At 39.2% G+C, this 12,154-nt stretch overlaps 1 protein-coding gene across 1 annotated transcript in view; it reads left to right on the top strand.

Moving 5' to 3' along the window:
- FAM91A1 (family with sequence similarity 91 member A1) overlaps nucleotides 1-3,319 on the top strand; it is a 32,993-nt gene extending 29,674 nt beyond the window's left edge. Inside the window, exon 23 of the mRNA XM_015592997.2 lies at nucleotides 374-3,319. Within this exon, the coding sequence (XP_015448483.1) occupies nucleotides 374-559 (186 nt within the window). The 3' untranslated portion in view covers nucleotides 560-3,319. The remainder of the gene's footprint in view (nucleotides 1-373) is intronic.
- Nucleotides 3,320-12,154: the final 8,835 nt, after the last annotated feature.

The raw sequence follows: 12,154 nt of genomic DNA, 5'->3' as shown, positions 1-12,154 counted from the left end.
GAGTTCTGGGGAGAGGTCTGTGCTGAATTTGTGAATTTGCGAGCCCTGAGAACTGATGGATTGTTCTGGTGCTCAACGTTGTGTGAGGGTTTTTACAGATTGTCTGGGAATTAACTTTTTCTTATCTGATAGTTTAATCATAGCTTATTTATTTCACAGCACTCATAGTCTGACATGAATTAGTCACTTTTGCATATATTAATACCTGTCGTTGATTATTTGGGGTTTGTGAGGTAGGTCCTTTCCTCTCCTATAGTGCTACGTATTCTGTAAACATATCTCAGGTAATCAAAGTCTGTATTTCTCATTAGCTATATTAAGGGGTTTGGTAAAGTGTTGAATATGGAAGTTTTCTCGTTTCTTGTTCTTTCAGGAAGGTGCTTCAACACTGGACATTCATACAGAGGCCAGTTTTTCAAGTTTGCTTTCACAGTCATCTTATGCCGATTTGGGAGTTCCACTTCCTGCAAAGAACTTAATATTTAAAGATGGCATCTTATCAGAATGGAGTGGACGGTCACCTTCCTCACTTGTTATTGCTAATCTCCATTCGCAATAATTTGGTTACGCCATTTGTTGCTCACACTCTGCCTTTTTTCTTTCTTAACGTTAGCTTTATAGTGGCGGCCACTAAAAAGCATCCTGCTGCTGCAGTGCAATTCATGCTTAACTCATGTTAAAAGTTGGGGGAATATGTTCATGTTTTGGAAGTTTTCCTCATCATTGCCCCTCCTAAAGCAACAAAGAGCTTTTTAGCAGTCTGCACTGTATTTTTTACCTTGAGACAATCTGTATTTCTTTTATAAAACTGAGGATATACTTTATAGGCTTTATGATGACTATTCTGTTTATAAGCAGTCACTATGAATATTGCAGTGGTAATTTTATATGTTCGTTTATGAAACATAAATCTCATTTAATTTTATATTTTGTTACCTACTCTTTAGAGGATCATGGGAAGAGGTGGCACTCTTCCTCTGAAAGGCTTCTTGGTACTTAAAGTAGCAAAATTGTAAAACAATAAGCATCCACTGCTGAGAGGCGATTGGAGGGGGCATTAAAAATTCCCGTGGATGTCTGTAAATTTTGTTTATCATTTGGACATGGTCGAAGGTATGTAAATCAGCATAGTTATGTATAACTTAACCTTGATTTGTAAGGTCTTAACTCAGACTCTGACTATACATTGACATCTCATGAGAAGCTTTGGAAAATATCCTGTTTTTAAACAACATTTATATGTGGACTTCCATTGTCAGTCACTTTGGGCTTTATATTTTCATAGAGTCTTTATGGAAAAATAGAATTTATTTTCCACTCTTGTAACTGTGGCTGCTGCATGTTTTCATTGTGATTTATTTTTGTTCAGTAGTTTTACCAATGAATTGTTATGAAATTGAATTTGATGTTTTCAAACCAAGGATTGTGATTTTAGGTTAGAATTATATAATAGAAGTATTAAGGCTGTATCTTCCAATCAGAATAATTCAATGAAAAATCTACTTTGAAGACACATTCTTAGGCAATTTGGGTCTTAAATTTATATGGATAGTTTTGGAGGAAATGATAAAGAAGTATTGAATAATTTCGAAATGTTTCTTGAGCCATTGATTCTTTTAGTGTCTCACGTGTTAATTAGAATAATTGGAATCACTTTTTAGATTTTTCACGTTACCTTGGGAAGTTTGTGCAGTGTTATAGTTTAGTTTATCTCTTCTCATAGGATAATGGTTTGCTAGTTTAAAACTGTAACCACACTAACTCGTCGAACAACATATATCTAAAACACTTAAACATTAGAAAATTCGGGAATGTTCTAACTTAAACATTTTTGCTGACAATTTTTGTTATTTAAAGAACAGATATTTGTAAATTTAACAGACTTCTGGAAATATATGCCTTTTTAAAAAAACTGTTAACATGACCATGCATTCAACACCATGACCTACCTATAGAGTTGAATATTTTGGAGCAGTATACCTGTGGCACAGTCCGTGCTGTGTTTGAGGTAAATGCAGTAACGTTTAATTTTCCACTTTCTCTTTGAAGAGGTAGAAACCAATTGTATGCTATAAATGTTTGTCTATAAAAGGAAAAATACTAATATTAAAATAATTTCTTATGACTGTGAACCACTCATTTATTTTTCCAATAATTGATATTGTACATTCCTAGTGCTATTAGGTATGTATGCAACTTTTACAGTTTTCAACCGAAAGTTGTATTTCATTTGATCAGGGCTCCTTAATCTCATTTTCATTTGCTTTGTTTGAATTAACTGTAGTTATTTTATTTATTCCTCTGTTAGTAATCTAAGCCTACTGTAGTGACATGTACACTAATAAAGAATCAAATATTTGTAGTTGTTGGCAGTGAACCAAGTCGTTGCTGAATTTAAAACTTAAAATATGGGAGTGATTTGCTGCTACGTTTTTTTTTTCTTTGAGAGAGAATGAAGGAAGAAATAGAACCTAATAATGATCATGCGTTTTAGGGAAAGTATTGAAAAAGCATGTGGCCAACTCTGGTTTCTCCTGTGAATGAGGAAAGATTCTGATTCCTAGCTGAAGACCTCTGATACTTTTAGGGAGGGATAATCTGCATTTTTAGAGCTGTTAGCAAAATGTGAAGGCTGCTTTTTGCTTTGCTTTATGAATTTGGTTTTGTTTCATTCATACATTAACTCATGTAAAGATGCATCTTTTAAATTTTATAAGTGTTGACCTAGTTCAACAAAAGGTAAATTTAAAATATAAACTTTATTATTTGCCAAAGAACATTTATGAAAGAATTTTTATCCAGTTTTTTTTTTTTTTTTGCAGATTTTTAAAGTGATTTCATTGGCTTATTGGAACCCCCTTACTTCCCTCCCCCCTTAATGTAGCTTAAATCCTGGCAAACATTCCTTAGAAACCAAGAGAAAAATATCAAAAAGGACATAGAATTTAGTATGATACAGTTTCACCTCTCAAGTAGGTCTAAAGAAATGCAAATTTGTCATTAAAAAGTATTTGATCATCTGAGTTCCTTGATTTCTTTCTTTTTAAATATGTAATCAGAAATTTTGTATTTTTTTGGAATATCATTTTCTTTTATTCAGTGTTTTCGGTTGTCTCTGCTATTCATCTTTCTCTTTTATGTTCAGTGTTTCAAATACAGTTTGTGTTTAAAAGATTTTAAAAGTACCAAAACTGTATATACAGTGAGTTGTTTTCTGGTATGATGTTAATATTATACAATGAAATGTATAAAGTGTTGTCAATTTGATTATTGACAGATATAATATGTTTACAAATAAACTGTGGTGTTGCTCAAGTTACTGAGACAATGTATATAATCTGTAAGCCCCTTAATTTTAAATAGAGCTGTGCTGCTGTAGCTTTCCTATACGTTTTTTTTTAAAACAAACTTTTTATTTTATAATTCACGTTTACAGAAAAATTAAAATATAGTTAGAGATGTTCCCTATACCCTTCCCTGAGCTTCCCCTAATATTAACACCTTATATAAACTATGGCACATCTGTCAAAACTCAGAAATTAACATCAGTACAATACTGTTAACTGCGCACTTTCTTTGGGTTTTACCCATATATCCATTAATGTTCTTCCGTTTCAGGATCCAGGCCAGAATACCACATCGTACATATTTACTCATTAATGCCTCCTTGATCTTCTCCAGTCTGTGACAGTTTCTCAGTCTCATGACCATGACCTTGACTCTATGCTTGGTTAATTTGTAGGCTGTCCCTCACTGGGTTTGTCTGATGTTTTCTTGTGACTATTTGAGGTGATGCTTTATCAGGGAGGATAACACAGAGGTGATAAACCCTTCCACACTGTATCATATCGTGGGGCACGTGATGTCAGGCATTACCAGTAATGTTTATTCTTTCATTGGTTTAAGGTGGTGAAGTCCTCTGATACTTTTAGGGAGGGATAATCTGCATTTTTAGAGCTGTTAGCAAAATATGAAGGCTGCTTTTTGTTTTGCTTTATGAATTTGGTTTTGTTTCATTCATACGTTAACTCATGTAAAGATGCATCTTTTAAATTTTATAAGTGTTGATCTAGTTCAACGAAAGGTAAATTTAAAATATAAACTTTATTATTTGCCAAAGAACATTTATGAAAGAATTTTTATCCATTTTGTTTTGGCAGATGTTTAAAATGATTTCATTGGCTTATGCTATCCTCTTTTTCCTACTGTAAAGGTATCATTTTTCCGCTTTTCATACCTTTTCTTTGTAAGTGAATCACTAAGTCTAGCCCACATTCAAGGAGAGGAGGCAGTATTTATACACATAATTTAGAATTTTTCTTACAGATTTATTTGTTCCTTTCTCCTGTTTATTTATCTGATCATTTACTTATATTAGTGTCTGATCTTGGCTATTTATTTTATACTTTGGGTTAAAATCCAATACAATTGTTATTTTGTTGTACAAATTGTTTCAGCTTTGGCCAGTGGGAGCACTTTGAGGTTACTGCTAAATCCTTCTGATAGACCTTCATCTCTTTTTTTAAGGCCTTCTTTTCTTTTCTTTTCTTTTCTTTTTTCTTTTCTCTTCTCTTCTCTTCTCTTCTCTTTTTTCTTTTCTTTTCTTAAGACTTTGTAGCAGTACAAGTATTATCTGGAGAAAGACCCAGGAATGAGCTATTTCTCCAAGGATCCCTGGTTATTTTTATTGGAGAATGGTATTTAGAAACCAAGATCTGGGTATTGAGTGTGCTCGTTGCTACCGCTTACACACAATGAGCTAAGAGATGTAAATATGTGTACTAACCAGTATATAGGTGTACATCCCAGTGATTATTTCTAGATCTGTCTGTCTGTTGTATACCAAGTTAAACTGGCTTTTCATCTACCACAAGGGTCATTCTGGTTTTGCCTCTTTGCTTCTCTGTAATTTTTAAAGTGGGAGACCTGGCTCTTTTTATCTATAATTTATTTGCTTATTTGTTCAGCCCTAGAATGCTTATTAAGTGATTTCAGAATAGTTAAGCTGTACCCCTATGAAAATCGGATTGACCAACTAGAGGATGGTGTTTAAGTACTTACAGTATCCACTAAAAACACCATTTTCCAAAGTAACTTAGTTCAACTTTTATTCACCGCTCCCTACATTGAGGTTATGTCATGCATTCGTAAAACAGATTCATTTGTTGCACTGCATTCCATCTGGGATCTTTTGACGTCCCAGTTGATTGTTTCATATAGTAAAATTTACTGTGTATAGGCTTTGACTAATGCATAGTTGCGTGTCCACCATCTCAGTACTATTCAGAACAGTTACAGCACCCTAAGAATTCCCCTTTGTACTCAACCCCCCACCCCATTTATCTGTTTTCCATTCCTATAATATTTCTTTTTAGAATGTCATAATAAGTAATAGACTTGTACAATTTCTAGCCTTTTGAGTCTGGCCTCTTTACACCCTAAAATGCATTTTAAATTTGTGTGCGAATCAGTAGCTCATTTCTTTCCATTGCTGACTGACTACTTCATTGTATGGATGTGTTAAGGTTGTTATTTAACATTCATGTACAGGTTGTTAATATGAACAAAAGTAGTTTTGCTTGGATAAATGCCTAGGAGCGGGAGTGCTGAGTCGTTGGGTAATGATATATTTTATAGGAAACTATAAAATATATAAAACAAACCGTCTTCCAAAGTGACTGTGCCGTTTCGCATTGCCAGCAGCAGCGTGGACAGCTCCTGTTGCAGTGGTATCTCATTGTGGATAGAATATTCATTTCCCTAATGAAAAAGGATGTTGGTCATCTTTTCATGTCTTATTTGCCACCTGTATATCTTCTTCCGTGAAGTGTCTGTTCAGATTTGTGGCCCATATTCTAAAAATTGGGTTTTATTGTTTAGTTTTAAGAGTTTTGTATATGTTTTGAATACAAGTCCTCTTTCAGATATGTGTGTTCGGCAAATATTTTCTCCCATTCTTGCTTGTCTTTTCATTCTCTTAAGTGACTTTTAAAGAACAAAAGTTTTTAATTTTGATAGTCTTATTTATTAGTTTTTTTCTTTAATGGATTGCACTTTTCATGCCGTTTTCTAAAAGCTCATCACTAAACCTCCAAGGCCATACAGATTTCCTGTTCTGAAAAGTATTACAGTTTTATGTTTAGATCTTGGACCCATTTTGAACTAATTTTAAAAATATGTGAGAGATGTGTCGAGCTTTATGTTTACATATGAACAACCAGTCGATAAAGCATCATTCTTGAAAAGACTATCCTTTGAATCGTCATTACACTTTTATCAAAAGTCAGTTGCTGACAAAGCAGGTTGGTGGTTGTCTGAGGTGGGAATGGGGAGTGACTGCAGGTGGGCACAGAATGCTAGAAATGTTCTAAAGTTGGATTGTAGTGATGGTTGTACAGCTCTTAAGTTCACACACACGAAATAATCACATTGTACACTTAAACCAAAGGGATTTTATCACATGTAAAGTACACTTCAATAAAGCTGTTTTTAAAGATCAGTTGACATTATTTGTGTGGGTCTCTTTCTGGCTCTCTCTTCTGTTCCATTGATCAGTGTGTCTGTCCTTTACTGCCACACTGAAATTAGATAGTGGGAGTCTTCCAACTTCGAATTTTCGTGTTGTTTTTGTTTTTGCCTTTTTTTTTTTTAAAAAGGATTTATTTTGGCTCTTCCTTTGCCTTTCCATCTATATTTCAGAATCAGCTTGTCAGTATCTGCACACAAACTTAAGGGATTTTAATCAAAACAATTTTGAATCTATAAATCAAACGGAGGAGAATTGACATCCTAACAAATATCTATTTACTTCTAATCTCTCTGATTTGTACTGCAGGTGTTTTCTCTGGGTCTGGACAGTGTTAGATGTGAGTAACAATGGGGTCCAGAGGCGGGGCTTGGGCTTCGGGAGAGGCCCCGAGGAGCCTTCAGCTTCCCGCACCAGCATTGTAATCACTGCAACAAAGTCTGGGAGCCTGGAAGGGAGGTTGCATCCCTTTCACTTAACCCTTCTTTTTTCAGTCCTGTGCCTCTGTCTCAGCTTTTCTGACTCAGTTTCTCCTTCATGTCTCAGCAGAATGAGGAAGAGGTGGAATTTGGGAGATTCGAGGTTCTTTTTTTCCCCCCCTCTCTTTTTAATGTAATCAGACCAGAGTGTGTGTTTTCTTTCACCCATGGCCCCCCCCCCCCCACACACACACTTTGGCAACCGTCAGCTTGTTCTCTGTACGGATGATTCTGTTCTGTCATTCTTTTTATGGCCGAGTAATATTCCATCATAGCTGTGTACCGCATCTTTATCTCTTCAGCTATCAGTGGACACTTAGGTGGCTTCCATATCTTGGCAATTGTACATAACGCTGCAGTGAACATAGGGGTACATGTATCTTTTCAAATTAGTGTTTTTGTTTTCTTCAGGTAAATACCCAGAAGTGGTATTGCTGGGTCATAATGGCAGCTCAGTTTTTTAATTTTTGAGGAGTCCCATTCTGTTTTCCATAGTGGCTGCATTAATTTACAGCCTCGTCAACAGTGTAGGGGGGTTCCCTTGTCTCCATATCCTCACTAACACTTGTTATTTGTTGATTTTTTTATGATAGCCATTCTGACAGGTGTGAGGTGGTATCTCATGGTTTTAACTTGCATTTCCCTGGTCCTTAGTAATGTTGAGCATCTTTTCATATGTCTGTTGGCCATCCGTATGTCCTCTTTGGAGAAATGTCTATTTAGGTCCTCTGCCTGTTTTTTAATTGGATTGGTTTTTTCTGGCGGGGAGGTGTTAAGTTGTATGAGTTCCTTATGTATAAATTGGGTATTAATCCCTTACTGGGTATGTACCATTTGCGAATATCTCCCATTTAGTAGGTTGTCTTTGATTTTGATGATCTTCGCTGTGTAAAAACGTTTTAGTTTGATGTAGTCCCATTCGTTCATTTTTGCTTTTGTTACCCTTGCCCGAGGAAACATCCAAAAAGATACTGCTGAGAGCAGCATCAAGGAGTTTACTGCCTGTATTTTCTTCCAGAAGTTTTAGGGTTAAAGGTCTTACATCCTTTGATTTCTTTAAACCATTTCGAGTTATTTTTGTTTATGGTGTAAGAAAGTGGTCAAATTTCAGCGCTCTTTACAATGAACTCTATTTTCTGCTGAATGTCCCTTTGCTCTGCGAATCCATCTGCCTGTCCCACCTCTCTGCTTTTCATCTGCATGTGCTGCGGTTTGGTGACAAACCTTTCTTAGTTTTATCAGTGATTGTTTCTGTTTCTCGGTCTTGTGGTTTTAATGGGTGGTTGCCAAGGGTGGAAATTAACCGATTAAAATCAAAAATCTTCCCAGCCTTCTTTTATGTACATACATGTATATAACTTTTTTGACTTATCTTCGGAGACAAGGAACTGCACCCTCAACAGAAACCACGTGGTGGTAGGTGTAGTGACAGAGGTCTTGCAGTTTTAAAAGGGTGGCATGAGTGTGAGCATGTCCCCGTCTGTCTCTAACTTGCATTTACCTAGAGTGGCCATCTCGCGCTTTGTCTCTCAGTCAGATGTTCTTTCTGCTCGCTCAGTGTTGGCTGGGGGCTGGCCGCAGAAGGCTGTGGCCCAGGCCGGAAAGCTGAGGCCGGCCCTGCCGGAACTAAGCTGGAGGCTGCCTGATGACCATCCTCTTTGCGGCCAGACAGCAAGTCCATTCTTGAAGCAGCCGAGGGCTACATCTCTGTGCCTGCTACATTTACTATATAAAAACCTCTTATAAAAAAAAAAGAGAGAGACAAGCCAGCGTTTTTATTGCTGGCATTTGAAAAGTCACCGTCTGGGCCCCTGGACAGTCGGCACTGAGACTCAAACATAAAAAAAAACATGTTATTTATATTTAAAGCTCATTGTCAGGGCTGCCTGAGTGGCTTGTTTCCTTTGCAGGCTCTTCTCTTCCAGTGGGTGGCAATATTTCACTTTTTAAATTTTCTTTTAGGGAATTCTCAACTTGCATGAGGACAGCACAGGTTTTATTTTCAAGAGTGAACAGCTCATTTGTAGTCCCCACCTTCACCTGCCACCCCCCGTCCTGTTAACTTGGTCGAGTTCGCTTGGAAAACTACTTTGAGAACATCAGGTCTTAGGACTCTAGGTTGATTATGAATAAATTTCCAGAGGAAAGGGGAGAGGGGAGGGAGATACTGAGCATCTTGACATCCTGACAATGATTTTGTTACTGATTCCTGTCCCTGAGGACTGGACTTGCCCTTCTGGTCCCTACATCTCTTCTTCAGTTTTCTGAGATCCTCCCACATCCTTCCAACGAAGCCCCATCATGACATAAGCTTCTGAACTGGGTCTAAATCTCTTGTCACTGAGAGGGTTCTCTCTAATACACTAGAGGTATGAAAGGGAAAAGGAAAAGTGAGAACAGGGATGCTCCTAGGCCACCAGCCCCTATCCCTGTCACCACCCTAATTCAGCATGCTTTCCTTGAACCTGGATGTATTGACATCAGAATCCTTAACACAGTGCTCCAGACAATTAGAGTTCACAGTAACTGAAACATAATTGTTATCCCTGATATCGGGACTATACTTAGGTTGTCAAACGCTTTCTTTGCAACAACCCTGTGGTGGTGGCATCCGCACACCACAGGAGAAACTGAAATCCAAGTGGGTCAGTGAGTTGCCTAAGGTGACAAGCTGCTACATGCCCAGCCCGTTCTGTGTGGTCATCAAACTCAGGCCGGTCCCATCATACCCCATTGAAGTCACGTGGAATGTCACAGGACCAGGGATCCAAGCCGAAGCTTCAGAATGTGGTGGAACCCCATTTCCCTCTCAGTGAAGGGGATTCAAGGGAAGTAACAAGATGCAGCTGTCACAAAGTCTCAGTTTGAAGATGGCCTTTCTTGGTGACTGGTCCACAAGAAGGTGTACAGTAAGTAAGTGCATCATAGGAACCCTAGCCACAGATGCACTCTGTCTGCAAATACCTTTTGTCTGGAGAAGGGGGTTATTCTCAATTCTCTACAGGGACACAGTGAAATATATGTGAGATATGCACATTCCTGTAGTTGTTTATCTCATATACATCTTTACGTTTGGTTACTTCTGTTGTTAAAATTAGAATGTTCTTCCCCTCACCCCCAAAAAGAACTTATAAAAAGAACTTGTAAAAAATTTAAACCAATGATTTTATTATGTGTGGGAACAAAAGTGCCAAATAAATAGATTCTGAGTAGCCATTACTTTTTAAATTGAAGTAAAAATCCAAACTAATGAATATCTGCAAAGCAAAAGTGACTCTCATTTTGGTGGATTTGGGGGATCATTTCATAAAGACTTATGCAACATACCCTGGAGGGGTCGGTTTTGGAAGACAGGCTGCATTAGAACCAGAGTTTGAGTGACAAGTCAGATATTTGGGATATATTAATGATCCTCACAGCAGTCTAAGACCAAATTTGCAAGTCATTTCATTTGGCTAATTTGCATGTATTCTGGAATGGAGGACCCAAATAATAGAATCTTCCTTGTTCTCTATTTCTTTTGTCTCCAAAATGGTTAATTGACAAAGAGCAGGAGAAAATAAGAGCAGAGAAAGTGAGCTGGGGGTTCAGAAGGTCTGGGTTCAAACTGTGGCTCCACCACAGTGGTGGCCATTACTGTTGCCCCCAATGTCCCATTTCTCTTCTGGCCCATGGCCCCCTCTACTTCCCACCTCCTCAGAGTTAGATCTAGCTCACGCCTTGCCTTGGCCAATGAGATGTGAGCAGAAGTGATGCACGTCATTTTGGAGGAGAAGCCTGAGAGCCAGTGCACAATTCACTCATCCCCTTTCCTCTGTCACTACGACAGAGGAGGTTGCAGAGGACCTATCAGCCTGGACCCCTGGGTTAGGGCACTGTGGGCCAGAGCTCCCTGCCGGCTCCTGAGAGAGAGAAGGCAGTTCGAACAAGGAACCTTTGTTGTTTTAATCACTGAGATTTGGGAAATGCTTGTCACTCATTAATGCATACCCTGGTCTACCCTGACTGAGTCACCGTGTGGCCGTGGGCAAAGTCCTTAACCTCTCATCTGTCGGTTTCTCCTGCCACCACTGTCAACCGTGGAGTCCCTGTGGACCCGCTCTTTCCTCTCACCAGTTTCTGTAGTGGGGGTGGGGGCGCTGCCTCATATGGTGGGCATTTACTGCTCTCCCTCTCCCTTTTTACTTTCCTCCCTTCTGCCTTTCCTTCTCTCCTTCCAAACTTCCTAATCCAGGGCCCGTACCTTGCCAGGAGCCAGATCTAGCCCTTGTATTCTGCCACCTGCGAATTCCTGCGCATGTGTTCTGCAGACAGTCTGAACACACCGCAGTTAACGGTGCATCGTGACCTCTTGTTTCGCTCCTTTGAACGCGCGTGTGGTCCGAAGCCTCTTTCCTCCCATCACCCAGCTTATGCCTCTAGGTTCCCAGGTCGGGGGCGGGATCTCGACCTTTAGGCTCTCATTGACACTTATCACGCTGCAGTGCATTTGCCTGTGTCCCTGTCTGGTCTCCTCGCCAGATCATGAGTCCTTGAAGGTAGGCTTGTCTTGTTCACCCACAAGGCCTAGCACAGTTCTCGGTGTGTCACAAGGCTCAATAAAGAGAGATGGTAGAGGAAATAGGGAGGGTGCAGGCTGGCTCTTTATGCTGTTGGGGAAAGCCATTAAGAAGCTCCACTGTGCTTCTGGCAGGAACACAAAGGGACCGTTGGGGGTGAGCAGCCTCCTTTGTCCTGGACTTCTCTTTCCTGGGTCTGGGCCACCTTCTCATCTTAAAGCTTTTACTTTTATTATTGGCTTTGGGTCTATGATGATTCTTGTCATAACCAGATCCCAAATTGCCTCTTAGAGTAACGTGGTCCTTCTATTAGTTTCCTGGGGCTGCTGTAACAAATTAGCACAGACTGGGTGGCTGAAAACAACAGAAATTGGTTCTCTCACGCTTTGGAAGGCTGGCAGTCTGCAATCAAGGTGTCGGGAGGGCCATGCTCCCCCCACAGTCTCTCGGGGAGAGCGCCTCCTTGCCTCCGCTGGTGACTCCAGGTGTTCCTCGCCTTATGGCTGCATCATTTCAATCTCTGCCTCCATCTTCACGTGCCCTTCTCTCCTGCCTTCTCCGTTTCTCTTCTCTTATAGAGAAACTTGTTA

Source organism: Pteropus alecto, unplaced genomic scaffold (genome assembly GCF_000325575.1).
Source record: "Pteropus alecto unplaced genomic scaffold, ASM32557v1 scaffold164, whole genome shotgun sequence".
NCBI lineage: Eukaryota > Metazoa > Chordata > Mammalia > Chiroptera > Pteropodidae > Pteropus > Pteropus alecto.
This window is presented reverse-complemented; position numbering and strand designations above follow the sequence as displayed.